Source organism: Acomys minous (assembly GCF_964271855.1).
Source record: "Acomys minous genome assembly, chromosome: 3".
In the NCBI taxonomy this organism is placed as follows: Eukaryota; Metazoa; Chordata; class Mammalia; order Rodentia; family Muridae; genus Acomys; species Acomys minous.
Genome location: NC_140485.1, coordinates 55,177,682 through 55,202,519, shown reverse-complemented (window position 1 = coordinate 55,202,519; position 24,838 = coordinate 55,177,682). Strand labels below are relative to the sequence as shown.

Genomic DNA, 24,838 nt, shown 5'->3' with positions numbered 1-24,838 from the left:
ACACTTACCAGGTCAGTACTAGGTCTACTCAGAAATTCAGGTAGGCTTTTGGGTTTTTTAGTTGATATATAAACAATATGCTTTATTGGCCATATCAAGATTGAACATACTTTTTTTTTTAAAGTCCCTGGTTACTCTGTTACCACATAACAGGAAAAAGAAAAGCACGTTGCCTTTGGCATAAACTTGGCTCCAGGCTAGACAGAGGAGGGACCCTGAGGGCAGCTGTTTACCCTTACATTTCTGGAGCAAAATCTAGAACAGTCTCAAAAAACAAAAACAAACAAAAATCTAGAACAGTACCATGTCAGTATCCTAGTCCCACAGCATCCCATGCCACAAGTGTCCCTACTCCAGCCCTAAGAGTTGGGTACTTGTGGCCTATTAACAGACAGCCGCCTCTTCTCACAGAACTTGTCCCCATTTGTGGGGTCCGGGTTTTGCTGTCCCACACCTTCATCACTGTGTTTCATGATCATGATCTTTCTGTGACCAAGCTTCCTCTTGCCTCCAAATGAGAATATGATAACCTGGGAGAAGCAAGAAGCCCGACTGACATCTTCTGTTACTGGTCTCAGGGCGTGGGTCTGCCATGGGGAATCAGCAGACTAGATAGGAGCTTGACCAACGTCAAGCCAGATGGGTGACCTAGGCCAGAGACCACTGTCTCCCAGATATCTTTACTGTCTACCGCCCTGGGATGAACCGGGCAGGCCTAAGGTGAATTTAGCCTTAACTTAAACTTAGGGATAGGGTCAGGCTTGAACAGGCTGAGATAACAGTTGCTTCTACTTACCCATAGAAGAGGCCAGGATGTCCCCCATAGGACTGAACTCATTGAGCTGCAGAGGCGAGAGCATGAGTGTGAAGCTGGGGTGAAGGCAGTATAGAGGCAGAAGGGCACACGGGGACTAGATCTGACCGGAAAGGCAGCTTGACTCCCCACTTCCTCCCATCACTGGGGGTCCAAGTCTTACCGAAGTGATACCGGAATACCCTGGATCATAGAGCTGACACATCATCTTCCCTGAGCTTCCATCAAACACATCTACTGTCCTTAGTTCGTAGGGAACACAACTTTTGACATTAGGATCTGGGTATCTGCCCACAACAATGAGGTCGTGCCGTGGGTGCCAGGTTGCCTAGGAAATGGAGAGGTTGGTCAGAGAGGCATCAGCATTCTTAAAGCCAGGGGAGATGGCTCACTTGGTAATGGGCGTGCCACACAAGCAGACCTGCGTTGGATCCCCAGCACCCATATAAGAGTCTCGTCATGATGCACTTATAAACCCAGCTGGCGAGGTGGAGGTGGGATACCTGGAACTTCCTAGCTATCTAGTGTAGCCAAATCAGTGATTCCCAGGTTCAGTGAGAAACTCTGTCTCAAAAATAAAGTGGAGAACAATTGAGGACGACACCTGATGTCAACCCTGTACACATGCAGGGTATTCTTTAATGGCGCATGGCAGAGCACTTACATCGCATACACAAGGCTGTGGGTTTGATCTCACGATCTCACACAGACAGGCCAGCCTGGTCAACAGAGGGAGTTTGAGGATAGCCAGGGCTACAGAGAAACTATGTCTTGGGAAAAAAAAAACCCACAAATCTGAATAGGGCTGATATAAAAAAGTTAATTAAGAGCCAGAAGTGTTCAGTGGTAAAGCCCTTGCCTAGCATGCACAAGGGTTTGGTCCCCAGAACTGCAAAAACAAACAAAACTAAAATGCCCCAAGTTGGTATCATGTTAAGAAAAAGCATGAGAGGAGCTAGAGAGATGGCTCAGTGGGGTGTTGTTCTTGCAGAGGGACCTGGGTTCAATTCCTGGTACCTCCATGGCCGCTCACAACTGTCTGTAACTCCACTTCCAGGTGATCCAGTGCCCTCTTCTGGACTATACACAGAGTATTTGTGTGTGTGTGTGTGTGTGTGTGTGTGTGTGTGTGTGTGTGTGTGTGTGTGTGAGATATTTATTTGTGTGTGTATGTATGGATGCATATTTTTTTTTTATCAAAAACTTAACCACTAATAGGACAAGAAGAACCCAATACTGCGTATAAGACAAACATGAGAGCTGGCTAAATGACTCAGCAGACAAAGGCATCTGACACCAACCAAGGTTAACGACATGAGTTTGATCCCAGGGCCCATGTGGTGGGAGAGAAAACCCCCCTTTGACCACTTTCCCACTGTGGCATCAGTGTATAGGTACACACACAAAATTTAAAAATATGTGTTTTTAATTTTTAAAAAATTTCTGTGTAGCCTTGGCTGTCCTGGAACTCACTCTGTAGAGCAGGCTGGCCTTGAACTCAGGTATCTGCCCACCAATGCCTTCTAAAATGATAGGATTAAAGGCATGTGCTACCATGCCCAACTTTTATTTTTTATTTTTGTTTTTTTGAGACAAGGTTTCCCTATGTCACTGTGGCTGTTCTGGACTCACTTTGTAGACCAGGCTGGCCCTGAACTCAAAGTGATCCGCCTGCCTCTGCTTCCCAAGTGCTGGGATTATAGGCATGTGCCACCACACATTTGTGAAATATTATTTTTAAGAAGAAGAGCAAACATAAAATTTATTGAAAAGAAACAAACTCCCTACTGGGTGCATGCCCTTGATCCCATCACTCTGGAGGCAAAGGTAGATAGATGGCTCTATTAAGTTCAAGGTCAGCCTGGCTTACATAGAGGGTTCAGGCCAGCCAGGACTACATAGTGAGACTCTGTCTCAAAAAGAAAATAATAATAATAATTAAGTCACCTCCCTATATCTAGAAGGGGACTTGAAAATGAGTTGCCCTACATTACAAATGTTTGCTTTCCCAACAGTCTCCTCTTCCTCCTTCTAAGATTCATTTCTTTTTTGGTTTTCATTTTTGGATAGTGTCTCTATGTACTCCTGGCTGTCCTGGAACTTGCTCTGTAGAGCCAAATGGCCTCAAACTACTGGCATTGAAAGTGTGCACCACCACTACCTAGTGAAGAGTTTTTCATTTTTATTTTAATGTGTATGTGTGTCTTGTTTGCATGTATGTAAGTGTACTGCATGTGTCCCTGGTACCTGCAGAGGCCAGAAGGAGGCACTGGATCACCTGGAAGTGGAGTTACAGACAGTTGTGAGCGGCCATGGAGGTACCAGGAATTGAACCCAGGTCCCTCTGCAAGAACAGCACATGGTCTTAACCACTGAGCTATCTCTAGCTCCTCTCTTGCTTTTTCTTAAGGTGATACCAATTTGGGCATTTTTGTTTTGTTGTTTATTTTTGCGGTTCTGGAGACTGAACCCCTGTGCATGCTAGGCAAGGGCTCCCCCGCCAGACAGGGTTTCTCTGTGTATGTAGCCTTGGCTGTCCTGGACTCACTTTGTAGACCAGGCTGGCCTCAAACTCACAGCCTGCCTCTGCCTCCCGAGTGCTGGGATTAAAGGTGTACACCACCTCGCCTGGCTAGGCAAGGGATTTACCACTGAACTCCTCTGGCTCTTAACAAATTTTTCCACATCGGCCTTGTTCAGACGTTTTTGTTTGTTTTTGTTTTGTTTTGTTTTGTTTTAAGGGGAAAGGAAAGAAAACCTGCATTCCCTAGATCATACCACTCAAAACAAATCTGGCAGCTATTGACATAACAGAATTGGATAGGCTTTTCCTAATTTCAAGACAGTTCTTGATTTTTGTTGTTGTTTTTTTTGTTTGTTTGTTTTGTTTTTGAGACAAGGGTTGTACTGTGTAGCCCAGGAGTCCTCAAACCTGCCATCCTGCCTCAACCTCAAGAGCTAGGATTCTAGGTTTGTGCCCCATGCATGGCTTCAGGGCAGTTTTGAAGGAAGAAAGGCAAGAGCAAGAGAAGAGGGCTGGAGAGACAACGCAATAGTTAAGAGCACTGGCTGCTCTCTCACAGGACACAGGTTTCCTAGCACCTACAACGTTAGCTCACAACCATCTGTAACTCCAGTTCCAGGGGATCTTCTGACCTCCAAAGGCACCAGACATGCACATGGTACATAGGCATATGCAGATAAGATGCCTACATACATTAAATAAATAAATAATACTTAGGAGAAGAATTGGTACATTCAGTGGCTTGGAAGTAGCCAATACACACACAGATGCTGGCATCGATGGATATGAAGGGACAGATGAGGATACAGCCTAGCAAGAGCAATAAAGCCTTGAAATCCTGGTCCTCCTGTTTCTACCCCCATAGGTGCTAGGATTACCAGTGTGTCCAACCACACCTGATTATTTTATGTGCGTCCCCACCCCCAGGCATTGTGCATGCTAGGTAAGCACTCCACCACTGAGCAACATCCCCAGAACAATCCTTTTGTGTGCCGTGGGACAGGATTTCAATATGTAGTGACAGCTGGACTTGAACTCACATGCTTCTGCCTCCCAAGTGCTGGGATTAAAGGCATGCACCACAACGCCTGGCTTCAGAAGAATTCTTCATATTGTTTATTATTGGGTTTGATTTGAAATACATGGATGCTAAGTTATTTACTAAGTACTTAGCAAGGGCTAGGCATGGTGTCGTGTTTCACGTATCCTGACTCATCCTCACAAAACCCTACCAGTTAGATACTATTCCCTCCTACAGATGAAACAAAGGTCTAAGTTGGGAAACTAAGGGTCTTATTTCTATTATTAGGGACTACTTAACCCTGCAAGACAATCCAAGAAGGTTAGGTTAGTTTGTGGGTCAGCTACATATATGGGCAACTGAAACAGAAAGGGCAGAACAAAGAATCAAGGTCATAGCAAATGTTGACAGTAAAATCAATGCTGGGCTGAAGAGCTTAGAAAAGTAGCTTATGGGCTGGAGAGGTGGCTCAGTGGTTAAGAGCACCACCTGCTCTTCCAAAGGTCCTGAGTTCAATTTCCAGCAGCCACATGGTAGTTCACAGCCATCTGTAATGTGATATGGTGCCCTCTTCTGGCCTGTGGGTGTACATGTAGGCAGGAACACTGTATACATAATAATAAATAAATAAATCTTAAAAAAGAAAGAAAGAAAGAAAAGTAGCTTATAAGGTATACTAGGAAAACTCGATGTCCGCTTGGCATGGATGGTAGCGATGCCTTTGAGAGGCAGAAACAGATGCTCCCTAGTAGGTCAAGACTAACCTGGTCTATGTAGCAAGTTCTAGGTTAGTCAGGGTTACATAGTAAGACCCTACTTCAAAGAGAGAACTCTCAATGGAATTACAGAAACAGGATAAAAGGAACAGATAAAAACCAAAGGATTAAGGGACCTTTTTTTTTTTAATCAGTGAAAGACATATCTGAGATTACATGTTGCAGATGTGACCCGCCTCCCATAGTCACAGAGCCTTTCCTCTCGTCACTCACCTTGATGGGTGTGAGGTGCTGAAAATGACGGTGAGGGTGGGAGATCAGGTTCAGGGGGCTCTCCCACTGGGAGGCAGAGTAAACCCGGATCTCACTGTTCTGGTCAGTGGTCAGGAGGCGAGCTCCATCTGGGCTAAAACAGGCTGACAAAGTGAAAAACGCTTAAGCTGAAGGAACCCTCAGCCCCTGGCACCCTGACCTTCCAATGTGCCATTCCCCTTTAAGTAAAGGAGAAGAGGCCAACCTGGACTATGAACAGAAGGATTGTAGAAACTACACAGCCAAAGAAGCAACCAGAGCCAGAAAGAGTCCTAGACATCAGCTTAGTAGATGTGGTAAGGGTGAGGTAACAGCCACCTGGTGGCTATAAGAAAGACAGGGCTTGGGGTGTCACACCTGCATTGACAGGATGCCTGTGAGGCAGTGAGTAGAGGAAGCTGGCTTTCCCTTTGATTTGGCGCAGGTCCCAAATTTTCACTGTTTGATCTATGGAGGCTGTGGCCAGAAGCCAGTCACAGCAGGGATTCAGGGCCACATGGGCTACTTTCTTTTTGTGCACTCTGAGGTTCCAAAGCTGCAGAGAAAAGTTTAGTTAGGTGGAAACACAGAATAAAATAGTGGTAAGGGGGTGGGAGTGGGCACATGGCACCCACCTCTTTGCCATCTGTGTTCATCAGGATCACATGTCCCACATTGTCTCCTGTAACCAACACTTTGCTCTTGGCAGAAACATCAAGGCTGCAAAACCAGACCCTAGAGGAGAGAGAGTGCTGTAAGACTCTTTGAGACTGAGATAGGTCTATTTAGTCACTGTTGCAGCTCCAGTATCCGACAGGCAATCAATAAATGTTTGTTGAATCAATGAGTAACTGTCTTGCTATGAATGTCCAGTGATGGGCACTGAGCCTTGTGTACCATGCAGGAAAGGGGAGAGGTTGCCTGAACTCAGAAATTTGTCCAGTTATTGCTAGGCCTAGAATCGTCAAGTAGCCCCTGAAACCTCGGAGCCACAAAGCAAATCCAAAGACTAGCTTTGCTCCCAGAGCCCAGGTTCTGAAGAGGCCTTGTTTACTGTTCTGATGCACGTCACTCTTTACTCTTTGGGCCAAAGGAGATGACAAACCAAACAGAAACTGTCCAGCTCGGCTCCTCACTGCTGGCTGGAAGTGAACATCTGCCCCCTCCTGAGCATTTAGGGAAAATCAAATGCAACCAGAAACCTTTGCTCTTGAAAACTATGTGAGGAAAAAGAGAGAGAGAGAGAGAGAGAGAGAGAGAGAGAGAGAGAGAGAGAGAGAGAGAGAGAAAGAGAGACTCCAGAAGAGATCCTGATTCACATCCAGGAGAACTCCAAGTCCGTGCAGATGACAGAGATGGCGTGCTGCTCAGCCTTGTGGGGCAGCTCAGAATGACACCCATGCTGCTTAGACCCCCTGCATATCGTTCCTTAGCAGGACTGTGCCTCCGACCAGAAATCAAACTGCATTTCCCTCTTTCCTTCTCTCTTTTTCTCCCTTCTTCCTTTTTCTTGAGGCAGGCTGGCCTTGAACTCATAGTGATCCACCAGCCTTTGCCTCCCAAGTGCTGTCATTTAAGGTGAGCACCACTACACATGGCTAAACTTTTTTTTTTTTTTTTGAGACAGGGTCACTCTGTGTAGCCTTGGCTGTCCTGGACTCACTTTGTAGACCAGGCTGGCCTCGAACTCACAGCAATCCTCCTGCCTCTGCTTCCCCAGTGCTGGGATTAAAGGCATGTGCCATCATACCCGGCTTAAACTTCAGTTTTTAAGTACTGCTCTACTCTGTAAATGCCTAAGCAAATACTATGTTGACTTATCCTGTGAAAGTAAAGGTCTAGTTTAATATGGGCATGACTTACAGAAGTGATTAAACCCTTCCCTCAAAGATAAGAGCTGAGGATCCAGGATACCTTCCTAGTGCAATGACCCACTTGGACCAAAGTCAGAACATCAAGAGCCAAAGGAAGAGAAGGAATGGTACAAAGTGGTGAGTACCCCTGTCTTCCCTGTGCCAGGCCTGAGTGGAAGAAATGGGACTGGACATGTTCTCAGCAAAACTGCATCTAGAGCTTAGAAGCCATTTCTCTTACTAGTTAAACCACTCACTTGCAAGAGTTTGAGCTGGTATAAACTCGAAGAATGTTGCCTTTAAAATCCTGCAGCCTGGTTGTGCCCTCCATTGAGGAGGCAAAAAACTGGTTGGTATTGAGGTGGTTAAACTTCAGCCCAGTGATGCTTCCTCCAGCTCCAATCTAACATGAGGAAGGAAAAAGCCAGTGAGTAATGATGGGCCAGAAGTGAGGACGCAGGCCTGGAGACACAAACAGCACTGAGGCAGAAACACCAAGGCCAGATTAGCTATCTAACATTAGAATACTCTTGTTTTTTTTGAGACAGGGTTTCTCTGTGTGGCCCTGGCTGTCCTGCACTCACTCTGCAGCCCAGGCTGGCCTCGAACTCACATCGATCCGCCTGCCTCTGCCTCCCAAGTGCAATTAAAGGCGTGCATCACCACGCCCAGCTTACTTTTTATTTTTTAAGGCTTTATTTTGACTTGTATATTTTCAATTAAGAGGTAGTAACCATGACTGGTTCTGGTACACAGTTCTGTGAATTTCAACACACACAGACATTTCAGTAGCCTAGCCATCCCCAAAATTAAGATGCAGAATACTTTTATTAACTTCATAAAAACACCCTCATGCTCTCCTACCTTATCACATTTCCCCCCTTACATCCAGCCCTTGGAAACCAAGTATGCTCTTTCTAGAAGAGCTTCTTCAGCCGGGAAAAGTGGTGGGGTTTGGAGGGCAGGAAACAATGTGTTCTTTCCTAGCCTTCCAGACATTTTAGGCAGTGATGACACAACTGTGAAGAGCCTGGAGGTACAGCAAATGTTGGAGCACATGCCTAGTATGCACAAAGCCCTGTGTTTGACCCCCAACTACATACACACCCAACAAATTAAAAAGGAAGGGGAGTAGCACCTGTGGCTTAACCTTCTTAAGTGCTTATTATAGAGGCTAGAGCGATGGCTTAATGGTTAAGATCACCCACTGCTGTTCTAGAGGACAGTTCAGTTCCTAGCATGCATGTAGGATGGCTTAGATTGCCTGTAACTCCCACTAGAGATTATCCAACGCCCTCTCCTGGCTTCCCATACACATGGCATGTAGCCATGCGTGTGCATAGTCTCTCTCTCTCTCTCTCTCTCTCTCTCTCTCTCTCTCTCTCTCTCTCTCTCTCTCTCACACACACACACACACACACACACACACACACACACAACTTGTGGCTTCCTTACTGTGAAAACATCCCTCTTGCTTGTCCCTACCTAATGATTTTGGGATTGAACCATTCAGAAAGGTAAGGAAAGAGAAGGCAAAGAAAGGCTGTCAAGAGTCAAGAGCTGGGTGTGGTGGCGCATGCCTTTAATCCCAGCACTCAGGAGGCAGAGGCAGATGGATCTCTGTGAGTTCAAGGCCAGCCTGGTCTACAAAGTGAGTCCAGGACAGCCAAGGCTACACAAAGAAACTCTGTCTTGAAAAACAAAAAACAAAAATTTTTAAAAAAAAAGAAAGAAAGAAAGAAAGAAAGAAAAGAAAACAAAAAAAAAAGAAAGAAAAGAAAAAAATGTAGATCCACTGACTAAAGAGTGAATAATTTCCAAGTTTGAGGTAAGTGTAATTTTTGTTTGTTTGTTTGTTTGAGACAGGGTCTCTCTGTGTAGCCTTGGCTGTCCTGGACTTTGTTTTGTAGACCAGGCTGGCCTCCAGCTCACAGTGTCTGCCTGCCTCTGCCTCCCCCAGTGCTGGGATTACAGGCATGTGCCAACACACCCAACTGGAACATGTAATCTTGATACTTAAATCTATCAAAAACTTATAATAAAAGAATTACTGGGAAATTTTATACACCAACAAAAGAAAGAGAGATCCTGAAAACTATTAGCAAACTAAGTCCAGTGATTATTTCATAAGGTCAAATACATTATGATTAGGCTGGATGTATTACAAAAGGCAATGGTTTAAATATTAAAAATTAATCAAGCCAGGCATGTTGGCATGTGCCTGTAATCCCAGCACTAGGCAGGAGTTCAAGACCATCTTGGGCCTTGTTTCTAAAACAGTGAGAACTTGTTTCTAAAAACAATTTTAAAAATTAATTAAGCATTAAAGGAAACAAGAATGAAAAAGCAACCTATAGAACGGGAGAAAATACTTGGAAGTCATAAATTTGAGAAGAGGTTAACATTCATTAAGATGCTTATTAACTCAAAAACCTTAACAAAACAAAACTTCGAATATCCAACTAAAAAGAGACACAGATCCCAACAAACATATGAAAAGCTACTCAACATCATTTAGAGAAACACAAAGGAAACTCACCTCACACACCTCACAATGCCACTATCAAAAGAACAGAAAATAGGGGGCTAGAGAGATGGCTCAGAGGTTAAGAGCACTAACTGCTCTTCCATAGGTACTGAGTTTAATTCCCAGCAACTACATGGTGGCTCACAACCATCTACAATCTGATCTGATGCTCTGTTCTGTTCTGCAGGTGTACATGCAGGCAGAGCACTGAATACATAATTAATAAATCTTTAAAAGAGAAAATAACTAATGGTGAGGATATGGAAGAACAGGAATTCTTGTGCACTCTTTAAAATTTTATTATTTTTATTGAAAATAGATTTTTTAAAAAATACAATATATTCTGATTATGGTTTCCCCTACCTCATCTTGCACACTTTTTTGTTTGTTGTGGGTTTTAAAAAAAGATTTATTTATTATTATATACCCATTGCTCTGTCTGCATGTATACCTACAGGCCAGAAGAGGGCATCAGATCTCATTATAGATCTCATCATTATAGATGGTTCTGAGCTCTTAACCTCTGAGCCATTTCTCTAGCCCCCATCTTGCACTCTTTTGATGACAATGCAATGAAAGATGATGTAGCCTATCCTGAAAACAGAATAAGGGTTCCTTTAAAAGTAGCATTAACATTTGATCCAGCTCCAGGCATGGTGGCACACACCTTTAATCCCAGCACTCAGGAGGCAGAGTCAGATGGATTATTTCTGTGAGTTAGAGGCCAGCCTGGTCTACAAAGAGAGTTCCAGGACAGCCAGGGCTATTGCACAGAGAAACTCTGTCTTGAAAAAGACAAAACAAAGCAAAACAAACAAACAAAAAAAACACCTCTTTTTTTTAAGTTCAGCAATCCCACTGCTGAGTGTACATCCCAAAGAATGGAACGTGGCGATCTGAAAGAGCTATGTACACATCTATCTTCATTACAATGTCACTCAAAATAGCCAAGTAGTAGAATCAGTTCAAATGCCCATGTAAAAGAAAATGTGGGTCTGGTGCTGGAGAGATGGCTCAGCTGTTAAGGACACTGGTTGCTCTTACAGAGGACCTAGGTTCAATTTCCAGCAACTGCATGGTAGCTCACAACCATCTTTAATTCCAGTTATAGGGGATTTGACAACCTGGCCTCAGAGGATACTGCAACACACACACACACACACACACACACACACACACACACACACTCACTCACTCATTCTTAAAGAGTTCAATTCCTAGCAACTACATCTATAATGTAATCTAATACCCTCTTCTGGCCTGCAGAAGTGGCAGGCAGAGCACTATATAAATAATAAATAAATTTTAAAAAAAGAATAAAAAAAAACAAACAAACAAGAAAATGTGGGAATATGAGTACGTAATGCAATACTGTTCAGCCTTATCAGAGAAGGCCAGGCAAGGTACACTCAGAAGGCCGAGGCAGGAAGACTGTAAATTTAAGATCATTCTAGGCTAGTGAGATTATCTTAAATGGCAAGTATGTGTACTATAGATACATATATACCAACATGCTAGACGTCTGTGTCAAAGAAAGAATGGGCATGAAAAGCACCAGAGTGAGCTGGGTATGGTGGAGCACTTGGGAGACAGATTGTGAGTTCGAGGCCAGCCTGGTCTACAGAGTGAGTCCAGGGCAGCCAAGGCTACATTATACAGAGAGACCCTGTCCTGAAAACCAAAAAAGAGGTCGGGAGTGGTGGCGCACGCCTTTAATCCCAGCACTACTTAGGAGGCAGAGGCAGGCGGATCGCTGTGAGTTCAAGGCCAGCCTGGTCTACAAAGGGAGTCCAGGACAGCCAAGGCTACACAGAGAAACCCTGTCTCAAAAAACCAAAAAAAAAAAAAAAAAAAAAAAAAAAAAAAAAAAAAAAAAAAAAACAAACAAAAACAACAACAACAACAAAAACCAAAAAAGAAAAAAGAAAAAAAAGTATCAGAGTGATAAAGAAATGAAACTTTTATCATGTGTAAGTAATAAGATTACTGCAGTTTTTTGGTTTTTGTTTTTTACAGGGTTTCTCTCTTTTTTTTATTTTTATTTTTATTTTTCTTGTTTTTAAAGATTTATTTAATTATTGTATATGAGTGTTTTATCTGCAGAAGAGGGCATCAGATCACGTTATAGATGGTTGTGAGCCACCATGTGGTTGCTGGGAATTGAACTCAGGACGTCTGGAAGAGCAGCTCTTAACCTCTGAGCCATCTTTCCAGCCCTATGTTTTTTGATTTTTCGGAACAGGGTTTCTCTGTGTAGTCTTGCCTGTCCTAGACTCACTTTGTAGACCAGGCTGGCCTCGAACTGACAGAGATCTGCCTGCCTCTGCCTCCCGAGTGCTTGGATTTCAGGCATGCACCACCATGTCCAGCTTGAGCCGCAGTTTTTATAATTATTTTATTATTATATGCATGAGTGCTTGTCCTACATGCATGTCTATGTATCACATGTGTGACTGTTGACAGTGGAGGCCAGAAGAGGGGATTAAATCTCCTCAACTAGCATTTCAAATGGCTGTGAGCCCCCATGTGACTGCTGAGAACGGGACCCAGGTCCTCTGTAAGAGCAGGCAGTACTTTTAACTGCTGAACCATCTCTCCAGCCCCACACAGAGGAAACTATTTTTTTGACTTATTTTATGTGTATTAGTGTTTTGCCTGCATCTATGCATGTGTACCATATGCATGCCTGATGCCCCTAGAAGTTAGAAAAGGGCCTTGACTGTCCTGGAACTGAAGTTATGGATGGTTGTACAGATAAGACTCTGTATCAAACAAAACACAAAATATAGAGGCTCTCACTACAAGCTTTTACGATTCTCTTACCTTTCCCTATAGAGTAGTTTTATATATACATACGTACACACATACATATATATAACGATATGTAAATATAAATATATAAAATACACACCCATCTCCATCAACTGCCTTGAGGAGAAAATATTTCACTTTTGTGTGTAATGTACATGTGTGTGTGTGTGTGTGTATTCTCATGTGTGCAGAGACCAGAGGTTGTGGTCAGGCATCTTCCTCTATTGCTGTCTACTTTACATACCGAGGCAGGGTCTCTCTCTCACTTGATCCTAGAAATCATTATGTTCTAGAGAGTCTGTCTTTGCCTCCCTTGCCTAGGATTACTAGTGAGCTACCATGCCACCTACTGGAGATCCAAATTCCTGTCCTCATCACCCACTGAGCCATCTCACTATCCACTAATTAGGAAAAACTATGACAATTATTAAATGTAGATTTCTGCTTCTAGCCTTGCTAGTATCAGAAATTAAATATACCTCATGCTTCAAACAACTAGAAAAATGAACAAAATACATAAAACACGTTTGTGGTTTTTTTGTTTGTTTTTCTTTTTGAAACAGGGTTTCTCTGTGTAGCCTTAGCTGTCCTGGACTCGCTTTGTAGACCACGCTGGCCTCAGTAAGCTGGCCGAGATTGTCAACATGGCAGAGTGCTGGGGATGGAGATTTTCCCATGGGCTTCTTCCAGTCCTTTTTTTTGGGGGGGGGGGCAGGTTCAAGACAAGGTTTCTCTGTGTAGCCTTGGCTGTCCTGGACTCACTTTGTAGACCAGGCTGGCCTCGAACTCACAGAGATCTGCCTGCTTTTTGAGTGCTGGGATTACAGGTGTGCACACCACACTGCGCTTGGAGAAAATCTTTAAGAGTCAATAATCAGCTGGGTGTGATGGCGCACGCCTTTAATCCCAGCACTTGGGAGGCAGAGGCAGCCGGATCTCTATGAGTTGGAGGCCAGCCTGGTCTACAAAATGAGTCCAGGACAGCCAGGGATGTTACACAGAGAGAAACCCTGTCTTGAGGAAAAAAAAAATCTAAATCTCATCATCCAATGAAAAGATTTGGGTTTTGTTTTGTCGAGGAAGGTTTTCGCTACCTAGCCCAGGCTGGCCTACCTACCTCTCTCTAGCTTTCTGTCTTTGTTTTCTGAGTGCTGGGATTACAGGCTGTGAAATAACACTATACCCAATTGACACTTTTTTTTTTTTGGGTTTTTGTTTTTGTTTTTCAAGACAGAGTCTCTCTGTGTTAGCCTTGGCTGTCCTGGACTTGCTTGACACCATTTTTAATATACAGGGTTATCTACTGAGTGTATTAACCACACTTCAGGGTAAGCCCCATACCCAGGAGTAGTTGGCCAACACACTCAATAGTATTTTGCCTCATTTTGCTTTGTTTTATTTGTTTGTTTGTTTTTAATGTGCACTGGTATTTTGCCTGCATGTATGCATGTCTGTGTGAGGGTGTTAGATCTTGAGGTTACAGACAGTTGTGAGCAGCCATATAGGACGGGAACTGAACTCCAGTCCTCTTGAATAGCAGTCAGTGCTCTTAACCACTAAGCCATCTCTCTCCAGCTCCTTTTTTTTTTTTTTTTTTTCTTGATACAGGGTCTTATTATGTAGCTCTGGCTGACCTGGAGTTCACTATGTAGACCAGGTTGGCCTTGAACTCAGAGAGTTCTGCCTGTCTCTACCTCCTAAATGCTGGGATTGAAGGCATACGTACACCACTATGCTTGGCTGTTTGGGCATATTATTTTTCCACTTTTGGTGAGGTTTTCTATGTGTGCATCCATGTGTGTGTTTGTGTGTGTGTGTTCGTGTTCCTTGGTTTTTGTTTTTAAAGAAAGAGATAAAAAAATTAACAAAGTTGGGTGGTAGGGAGGTGGGGAAAATCAGGGAAGAATTGAGAGAGAAAATATTATGAAAACACATTGGTTTTCTGTTTGTTTAAGACAGGGTTTCATGCTTGCCTCTGTCTCCTGGAGTGCTGGGATTAAAGGCCACGCCTGGCTGAGAATTTTTTTTAAAGGAGCTAGAAAACATATTCATAAGGAGAGATTTTATAAGGATGGTGACAAGCTTCTCACTAAAAAGCATCTTTGAAGGGGCTGGAGATGGCTCAGCAGTGACCTGAGTTTGTCTCCCAGCATCCACCTTGGGCAGTTCACACCCTCCTGTAACTCTCACTCTAGGGGATCTGATCACTTCTTTTGAGCTCTGAGAGCACCAGCACTTACAAATAGATATACACATATAAACATGCACACATGTACATAATTTAAAAATAAAATAAAAAAGTAAATCTTTAAAGAGAAAATCTTTGAAATACTGAAAGAAAAATGAACAACATTGTGCAACATAAATATACCAAATTTTAAAAAATATTTATTTATTTATTTATTTATTATGTATACAGCGCTCTACCTGCAGGTACATCTGCAGGGCAGAAGAGGGTACCAGATCTCATTGTAGATGGTTGTGAGCCACCATGTAGTTCCTGAGAATTGAACTTGGGACCTTTGAAGGACAGTCAGTGCGCTTAACCTCTAAGCCATCTCTCAAGCCCCAAATATACCAATGTAACTTTAAGGCTAGTGAGATGGCTCAATAGGTAAAAGCGCTTGTTGCCAACTTTAATCCCCTGAGCCCACATGGTAGAGGAGAGAAGCAACTCCCAGAAGCAGTCCTGTGACTCCCATATATTCAAGTACTCTTTCTCACAGACGAACAATAAAGAAATGTTAAAAAAAATAATTGATTTTCTAAAAATTATGGATCTAGACTTCTATATCTAATAAAAACACCTTCCTTAAAAATATAGCAAAATTGTTTAGCTGGGTGTGGTGGGGCATGCCTGTAATCCCAGCACTTGGGGAGGCCAAAACAGGCAGATCTCTGTGAGTCTGAAGCCAGCCTGGTCTACAAAGTGAGTCCAGCACAGCCAGGTCTATCACATAGAGAAACCCTGTCTCAAAAAACAACAACAAAACAAAAAACCCAACCAAAAAAACAAAACAACAACAAAAAAAGCTGGGCGGTATTGGCATACACCTTTAATCCCAGCATTTGGGAGGCAGAGGCAGGCAAATTGCTGTGAGTTCAAGACCAGCCTGGTCTACAATATGAGTCCAAAACAGCCAAAACTACACAGAGAAACCCTGTCTCAAAATGCACACACAAACAAACAAAGAAATATTTCGCAGAGGAGTGGGGTACTGGTGGAAGGTGAGGGTGGGGAGCATGGGGCCTGGCACATGCCTTTAATCCCAGTGTTATAATTAATAAAAAGAAAATAAGATGATAAGAATAAGATGCCAGGCAACAGATATGTTATAGAGGAGTTTATTAAAGGAGCATGGGGGAGAAGGAGAAGGGGAGGGGTACCCCAGAGAGAGACAGAGACAGAGACAGGAAGAATGAGAAGACAAGAAGAGTATGAGAGGTAAGGGAGGAGGAGGCACGGGGATGGTTTGTCCTCTGATATGGCTCTGGGCAGGGCCACATCCCCACGGCAGGTAAGCAATGACATCACAAGTAGGCGGACTGGAGCAGAATGCTAACATTCCCACCTTTTCCTATAATTAAAAAGTGGGGAATGTTGGATTGTTTTTACATAAGGTAGGTTAAAGATATAAATGTACATAAGGGAGAAAAGAGAGAGGAAAAAGCAATAGCAACAAATGTCCAAATTATACAGTGAAGAGGAAGGAAAAGTTCTGCCCTGAAAGTTCATGGTAAAGGGCAGGCAGAGGTAGGCATTCTCTGTGAGTTTGAGGCCAGCCTGGTCTAGAGTGACTTCCAGCACAGCCAGGGCTACATAGTGAAAACTGTCTCAAATTTTTTCCTACAAATTCTTGTACATGCATATTCATAACACTCTTATTTATAGCAACCAACAACTAGAAAATGTAAAGATTCTCCAACAGGTAATGGACAAATGTATTGTTATAATAGAACACTATTTAACAACAGGTGCTGTGGTGTACATCTTTAATCCCAGCACTCAAGAGGCAGAGGCAGGTGGCTCTCTGTAAATTCAAGGCCAGCCTGGTCTACAAAGGGAGTCTAGGACATACTGGTAAAATATTTGACATATGTTAACCACAACATTCTATGATAGAATAGTTATGTAACCACACTGAAGAGATGAATGGATGCATGTAATAGAGCATATATGCACAGAAAATTGTTCAAAATTGGTATTTTGGATTTTACTTGTATCTTTAAACTTCTATCACTTGAATTTTATTTTATTTATTTATTTATTTATTTATTTATTTTATTTTATTTTTTTTTGGTTTTTCGAGACAGGGTTTCTCTGTGTAGCCTTGGCTGTCCTGGACTCACTTTGTAGACCAGGCTAGCCTCGAACTCACAGCGATCCGCCTGCCTCTGCCTCCCAAGTGCTGGGATTAAAGGCGTGTGCCACCACGCCCCGCCCAAATTTTATAATTTTATAGAGTTTACAAGAATACATTAAAGATCTTTTCACTGTTTTTTGTTTGTTTTATTTTTCAAGACAGGATTTCTCTGTGTAGCCTTGGCAGTCCAGGACTCACTTTATAGACCAGGCTGGACTGTAACTCAAGAGTGATCTGCTTGCCTCTGCCTCCCTAAGGGCTAGGATGACAAACTGCACCACCACACCTAGCTTGATGTTTTTACTTTGAAAATGTAATGCAGCCAGGTGTGGTGGTACATGCCTTTAATCCCAGCATGGGGAGGCAGAGGAAGAGGAACTCTGTGAGTTTGAGGCCAACCTGGTCTACAAAGTGAGTCTAGGACAGTTATGGCCACACAGAGACACCCTGTTTTGAAAAAAACAAACAAACAAACAAACAAAAAGAAAATGTAATGCACAATCCCTCACCAAGGGTTTGAAAGATGTCATGCTCAAAGCCAAGATCAGATGACTAAAGTAACCAAACACATGGCCGTGCTGTTCCCCCTGTAATTGTTCTTAAGTCAACTTTCTATCTGCATCTGGGAGTAAACAAAATCCTCTATACCAGCATACCTTTCCTCTGCTCCAAACTAGCTCCCTGTCAAGCACAAAACTCAAATGATCAAGCCAGTCTCCACGGCAGCGTAAGGAAACGTCAGTTCAATGCTTGTATAATAATATACATGTATAACGTGTATAATAAAACGTGTATGACGTATATAAAAAAAGGGGGATAGGGGTGTGGCTTAGGGACAGGCATATGCTTGGCGTATGTGGAGCCCTTCAGCACCTTCTTCTACATAAAAAGGGCAAGGGGAGGGGGAGTATTTGGAAACAAAAGACTCAGTCTGGCTCAAACTCAAAGCAGCTGTAATTCTCTTTTTAGTCATGATGCTGTTCCCTAGAATATTTTAGACTACTTTTACCACCTCCAGGCGTAACCACATTTCTATTCCCATGTCCTAGATTCCTGGGGAAATAAAAATCTTCTGCCAGAATTCTTTAATCTGGCTTAAATTTTAACTTTCCCTATTAGAAGTCACCTGTTTTCTTACCTACCCTGTTTGAGGGGAAGGAAATCCTCCTCAGCACTCTTTTTTATCTTTCTTCTAAATTCAAGCATGTTTTCTTTCTTTCTTTTTTTTTGTTGTTGTTGTTTTTGTTTTTTCAAGACAGGGTTTCTCTGTGTAGCCTTGACTGTCCTAGACTCACTTTGTAGACCAGGCAGGCCTCGAACTCACATCAATCTGCCTGGCTCTGCCTCCCCAGTGCCAGGATTAAAGGCCTGTACCACTGTGCCTGGCAGTTAAAAATAATTTTAAGGGGACCTGCTCTTCTAGAGGTCCTGAGTTCAATTCCCAGCAACAACATGGCGGCTCACAAGCATCTATAATGTGATCTGATGCCCTGTTCTGTCATGCAGGCAGAGCACTGTGTACATAATAAATAAATAAATTTTTAAAAAATATAATAATTTTTAAAATGGGCTGGGTGTGGTGGCGCAGAGGCAGGTGGATCGATGTGAGTTCAAGGCCAGCCTAGTCTACAAAGTGAGTCCAGGACAGCCAAGGCTATTCAGAGAGAAACACTGTCTCAAAAGAGCAAAACAAACAAACAAACAAACAATTTGGACCTTTTTTAAATTATGAGGTAGGCTACACAGGGAATTCAAGGCCAGCAGATCTGATCTCAAATGAGAACATCTGGATGTGGTAGCACATGCCTTTAATTCCACTACTCGAAAGATGGTGGATCTCTCCGTGAGTTCCAAACCATCAAAGGCCACATAGTAAGAACCTGTCTCAAAAAAAGAAAACCAAACCCAATAAACAAAACAAAACCAAACAACAAATAACCATACAACACTCTTAGACACCATGCATGTACAGGCTTTATTTGAAAAAGAAAAAAATCGTATCTGAAAATAAATAAAGACTTACATTTCTGCATGAAAACCGTCTCTACCACTAACTGTGTATCTCTCTCACCTCTCCCACAAAAACAAAAACAAACAAACAAAAACTGTTTAGCTTCTTGAGGTCTATTGAGTTTTTTTACTTAAGTTCTACAACCAAAAAGTCACTTTTTTGTTTTGTTTTGTTTTGTTTCAAGACAGGGTTTCTCTGTGTAGCCTTGGCTGTCCTAGACTTGCTTTGTAGACTGGGCTGACCTTGAACTCACAGCGATCCACCTGCCTCTGCCTCCCAGGTGCTGGGATTAAAGGTGTGCGCCACCACCACCCAGCTCCAGAAAGTCACTTTTTTGTTTTTTTTTCCAGAAAGGGTTTCTCTGTGTGTCCTTGATTGTCCTGAAATCACTCTGTAGACCAGGCTGACCTCGAACTCACAGAGATCTACCTGCCTCTGCCTCCCAAATGCAGAAAGTCGCTTTTTATAGAACAAATCTCTATGTCAGCTACCAACCACACAAGGTAAACTTCCTAAAAAGCCAATACCTCAGCAACTAAATATAAGCCTTAGTATTTTATACCACTCTTAAGGGGACTGGTGGGCATGGTGGTGCACACCTATAATTCCACACTTGAGAAATGGAAATAGGAGAATCAGCAGGAATTCAAAATCATCCTTAGCTACATAGCAAGTTAAGGCCAGCCAGGGCTAAAATGAAACCCCCTTTCCAGAAAATCAAATAGCCAGGCATGGTGGCACATACTCATGAGGCAGAGGCAGACAATCTCTGTGAGTTCGAGGCTAGCTTGGTCTAAATAGAAGGTTTCAGACCAATTAGAGCTAAAAAAATTAGAGCTACAAAGTGAGACCCTGTATCAAAAAAAAAACAAAACAAATGAGCAAACAAGAAATACAAATCAAACCAAACAAATACAAAATAAAAACAAAAACTTAAGTGAGGATGTCAAGCTGTAGTTCTGTGGTAAAAGGCTTGTCTTTGACCCAGGTAGTATGACAACAAAACACCTAAAAACTACATCAAATCTTCAAATCTTGCCAGACACCAGACAGCCACCATTGCCTTTCCTCATCGTCTCCTGACTATTTAAGTACTGTTCTTCAGTCATCCATGAAGCCTTCACCATGATCTCTAAAGCACAAGGTCTCTTCTTGGTGTCTTCTGGAGCACTTGGCATCTGCACTGTTAGTTGTTTTATATCCTTTTGTTCAGCTGTACTTCAGGCCCACTCACCAAATACAAAGCAGCTACTCTAGGCCGCCAAAGGCTGCTGTGTAGGCTCTGAGGATACGGTGATAACACAGAAAAAGGTCCCTGCCATCACGATTATTTTCCAGCGGGCAAGACAGAGAAATACACTATTTCAAATGCTGGTAAATATTTGGGGCAACATCATGAAGCAGAGATATTATCTAGAAAGTGACTGGGTGGGGCGGGAGCGACTTCCTCTGTAGCAGTGCAGATCAAGCCTGGACTAGTGGCAGATACCTTTAATACCAGCACTCTCCAGGCAGAAGCATGAATCTTTTTTTTCTTTCCCCCTAAGACAGGGCTTCTCTGTGTAGCCTTGGCTATCCTGGACTGGCTTTGTAGACCAGGCTGGCCTCGAACTCACAGAGATCCGCCTGCCTCTGCCTTCTGAGTGCTGGGATTAAAGGCGTGCGCCACCACGCCCAGCAGCAGATGAATCTTTATGAGTTCAAGGCAAAATTGGTCTACATAGTTCTAGGCCAGCCAAAGCTACATAGCAAAACCCTGTCTCTCATAAAAGGCGGATTAGGAGTTGGAGAGATAGCTTAGTTGTTAAAAAGCACTTGCCGCTTTTGCAAAAGACCCAGGTTTGGTTCTCAACACTCATCTGGCAGCCTACAACCATCTGTAACTCCAGTTCCAGAGGATCTGATGCTCACTTCTGGCCTCTGAAGACGCCAGGTATGCATGTGGTATACACACATACATGCAGGGAAAACATTCATATACAAAATTAAAATAAATAAATTCTTTTTAAAAAAAAACTTCAAAGGCAGATTAAACAGAAACTTGAACTGTAAGTGGGAGGCAGCCATGAGAAAACTATAGAAAAAAGAACTCCAGCCAAAAGGAAAAACAAGTACAGAACCCCAGTTTTAGGAACAGAAGTAGCTGGTCTGGTGTACCTGAACCATGGGAAATACTATAGTTTGGGTGTGAACTGTGCCCCTCCCGCAAAGGCTCATATATTGAAGGTCTGGGCTTCGGCTGATGGCACTATTAAAAAGTGACTGCATTATGAGGCTATTCGCTTCATCACTGCTTTAATTTATTGGTGAGTTTCAAACTGAATGGTCTAATAAGACATGGGGCCTGGTTAGAGAAAACAGGTCACTGGAGGACATGTGCATTTCAAGAGCACCACTTACTCCAGACCTTTGCAATTTATTCTCTCTGCCCCCTGACTGCTGAGAGGTGAGCAGCTGTGCTCTGCCATACACTTCTACCACGATGCCCACAAGCCCAGATAAACTAGGGAAAACAAGTATGGAAGCTCTACAACTGACTTTCTTCCTTTAAGTCATTTCTCCTGGGTACTGTCACAGTATGGAAAAATTAACTAGCACAAGAAAGACTGACAAAAGGAGGTTAAGTAAGAAGGGATCCAGAAGGGAATGGCTGAGGCAGGCGGATCTCTATGAATTTGAAGCAAGCCTGGTCTACACACTGTGTTTCAAGCCAACCAAGTTACATGGTGAACCTCTATCTCAAAGGGAAGATGAGAAGAAAAAGAGGAGGAGGAAGAGGAGGAGGAAGGATAGCCTTAATGAATGAGTAGTCTATACCTTCTAATATATTATATATATTTTGTTTGTTTGGTTGGTTGGTTGGTTTTGTTTGTTTGTTTTTAAAGACAGGGTTTCTCTGCGTAGCCCTGGCTGTCCTGGACTCACTTTATAAACCAGGCTGGCCTCAAACTCACAGAGATCCGCCTGCCCCTGCCTTCCTGAGTGCGGGGACTAATGGTGTGCACCACCACACCTGGCCTTATCTTCTAACACTGTAATGGCCAGCATTCAAACAGTAGTTGAGGTTTGGGGGTGATTTTTTTTTTCCATTTGAAAGTTTGAAAACACCCAGTTATTTTTGCTCCCAACCATCTTGCTACTAGATATTAACATTCCTTCCATTCTTCCAATAAACAACTTTATAGCACAATCATTTGGCACCTGGAACCACTTACCCCTTTAAGGAAGATAGGTTTGTCCTTTATGCCAAAGTTCCAGAGCATGATATCTCCCCCTTTGGAGCCCACAGCCACGGTACTGGGATGAGTTGGGTGCCATTCCAAGGACGTAGTCCTCCTGTCAAAGGGGGCAGCTTTTTGGAATACCCGGTAAGAGGCCAGAGAGTGCAGAAAGGACTTTTGGAGACCCTAAATCAGAGAAAGGAGAATTAACCCGAATTCACTGAATTAAACTTAGGGCATTGCCCACCATTAACTGCCTTACTCTGGAGGCAGAGCATGCGAACTTGTGTGAGACTGAAGCCAGCCAAGGCTTCACAGTGAGATCCTGTCTCAAAATTAGAAATAGAAATTAAATTCAGTGGGTAAACTCTGGCTCCTTCATGGTTAAACATTTAAGTCTTAGCCTTGTCAGTCCAGGACAGCCAAGGCTACACAGAGAAACCCTGTCTTTCCCCCCTCCCCCACAAAAAAGTCTTGTCAGGCAGTGGTAGTATATGTCTTTAATCTCAGCATTTAAGAGGCAGAGGCAAGTGTATCTCTATAAGTTTGAGGCCAGCCTGGCCTACATAGTGAGTTCCAGGACAGCCGAAGCTACCCAGAGAAACCCTGTCTTGAAAAAAAAAACCAAAACAAACAAAATAGAGTAAGTCTTCCCTGCCCTGTGCATCAAATATCTGCCGTATGTGTGAACTAACCCTGGAAAGCAAGAGGGCAGAACACACTCCAGCTGGGATGCTGACAGAGTCAAACTTTCTCCTTGGCGGAGTGTCCAATGGCTAGCCATCACGGCCGATGATGGCCAGGGTGACCTGAGAGTACCTCAGATAGGAAGCATCTCACCTGCTGTAGAGATGGCCAGGTGGCTTTGCCCAACTTATACTGGTCAAGATCCTTGACGATGCTGCTACTACTCCGTGGAGGGGTCTGCAGGCTAGACAACTCTGTCAAAAGGCTGCACGACTCACACTTCTTGCTAGAAACTGCCAAAGAACACAAACATTTTCCTCTCCACGATCTCAGGAACCCCTTTGCTGTTTCACTCAGTAGAGCCAATGTGTCTTATCGTTTCCTAAAAGCCTTTCCAGAAGCACTGCTGAGCCCCATTCAACCCAAGAGAGAGATAACAACCCCTCCCCAAACACTCCTCCAGACAGGAATTCTGAAGAGAAACTAAATATGAAATTGCAGTGTTCCTTAGAGTTGGGCAAAAATATATTTATATATATATACACAGTAAAGTATAGTGCAGACTTTTCTTGTGTGGGATGACAAGTTAGTAGGAGTTGAGGGACAATCTTAAAATTACAATCAAAACTTCTAGGACATCATAGGGGTCATTGCTTAGGAAGAAAATTGTTTAGTCTTATATTAAAATAATGTAAGAGGTATACAAATATGATGGCACGTAACTAACTCTAGCACTTCGAAGGCTGTGGCAGAAACAGCTGGAATTTGAGGCCAGCCTGGGCTACCCAGCAAGACTCTAACTTAAAAAAAGTAATAATAAATAAGCCAGATGGTGGTGGAGTACACATTTAATCCCAGCACTCAAAGAGGCACAGGCAGGTGGATTTCTGTGAGTTTGAGGCCAGCCTGGTCTACAGAGTGACTTCCAGAATAGCCAGGGATACACAGAGAAACCCTGTCTCAAAAAACAAACAACAAATAATAATAATAATAAATAAGCAATGTTTTGCCTATTGCTTGCGTGGAAACCAGAAGAATCCAGTAGGGGTTTAGGAAAGCTCTAAATTGAGTAGGTTTTGCTTCAGGGAGGGGGAGGTAAATCTGAGTAGAACCAGAATAAGGCAACTCTGAATTACCCAGCTCTATCGGTGGATCTAATCTTGTAGGTCCTTCCTCTTGACAACCTTCCTTTCTTTTCATGATAAAACCCACCCTATTGCGTCGACACACTCCTTACAGCCCCAGGTTCAAACCGGGTAGACCTCTGAGAATGAGCCTCCTAGGGAAAAGAGGCAATTTCCGACTCTCAGAGCCGAAACTCAAAGCCATACAGGTAACAAACAGCACTGGCTATGGAAAGTCAGCAGCCACGGGGCTGGAAAAGGGAGGATTACTTTGAGACGGTAAAACTTCTGTGTAAAATTTCTGGAAGAAAGGAAAACGGGGACTGTGGGGTCTATAGTGATGGAGCTCATCTGATTCTTTATGTCATCTGATGTGGAGGTGGGGGGAGGTTAAACTTAAACTCTCTGGTGTGGTGTCAGTGAACTGGGGAATAAAATGCAGTCTGAAGAGCGTAGCCCAGCGCCAGACTACTTGCTGGGCGTACTGGAGCCCTGGGTTCGAACCTCTCAAAGAAAATCACAGCCTGAGGCGACTGCGCCCAGAAACTGCTTCAGGAGTCTAGGCACAAGCACCCACCCACCCCAACTTTGGCCTCACGTGAGCACCCTGAACCACCGGAAAGCTAAGGCAGCAGCACTGGCGTACCAGAACCCAGCACACACAGCTTCTTGGCTTCCGGCTTCTGCTCCGGAGGATTTCTGCGGCTTTTGCTCTGGAGGAGCACTGCGACTCTGGGGGACCTCTGGGCTTCCGGACATTTCTTGGGAGCCATGACGTACTCGTGAAGAGATATCAAGCCCTACAGCGAGATAACGAAGCGAGAACTGAAAAGCCTCTGAGGAGAAAACAGGAAGGGGCTACGTACGAGGTGCC

At 43.4% G+C, this 24,838-nt stretch overlaps 1 protein-coding gene across 2 annotated transcripts; it reads right to left on the bottom strand.

Annotated features, from left to right (window-relative positions):
- Nucleotides 1-46: 46 nt before the first annotated feature.
- DDB2 (damage specific DNA binding protein 2) lies at nucleotides 47-24,823 on the bottom strand. 2 transcript variants are annotated; one of them, XM_084777666.1, is made up of 10 exons: nucleotides 24,611-24,823; nucleotides 22,994-23,133; nucleotides 22,148-22,339; nucleotides 7,477-7,622; nucleotides 6,002-6,101; nucleotides 5,745-5,922; nucleotides 5,349-5,491; nucleotides 978-1,142; nucleotides 797-842; nucleotides 47-530 (listed from the first exon to the last, which is right to left on the bottom strand). In XM_084777666.1, the coding sequence occupies exons 1-10, from the start codon at nucleotides 24,735-24,737 to the stop codon at nucleotides 460-462; spliced, it is 1,308 nt and encodes a 435-aa protein (XP_084633792.1). In that variant the 5' UTR covers nucleotides 24,738-24,823; the 3' UTR covers nucleotides 47-459. The 2 variants fall into 2 exon arrangements, with proteins under 2 accessions (XP_084633792.1, XP_084633793.1); XM_084777667.1 differs by lacking the exons at nucleotides 47-530; nucleotides 797-842; nucleotides 978-1,142 and adding an exon at nucleotides 1,149-4,964.
- Between the last annotated feature and the right edge of the window lie 15 nt (nucleotides 24,824-24,838).

Bases quoted from the DNA above. Each gene is read 5' to 3' on its own strand.
- DDB2 (XM_084777666.1), bottom strand. From the start codon at position 24,737: ATGGCTCCCAAGAAATGTCCGGAAGCCCAGAGGTCCCCCAGAGTCGCA. The intron at 5,923-6,001 runs GTGGGTGCCATG...TTTTCTCTGCAG, and splicing joins TGAACACAGATGGCAAAGAG to CTTTGGAACCTCAGAGTGCA. The intron at 531-796 runs GTAAGTAGAAGC...TGCTTCTCCCAG, and splicing joins CATCCTGGCCTCTTCTATGG to GTTATCATATTCTCATTTGG.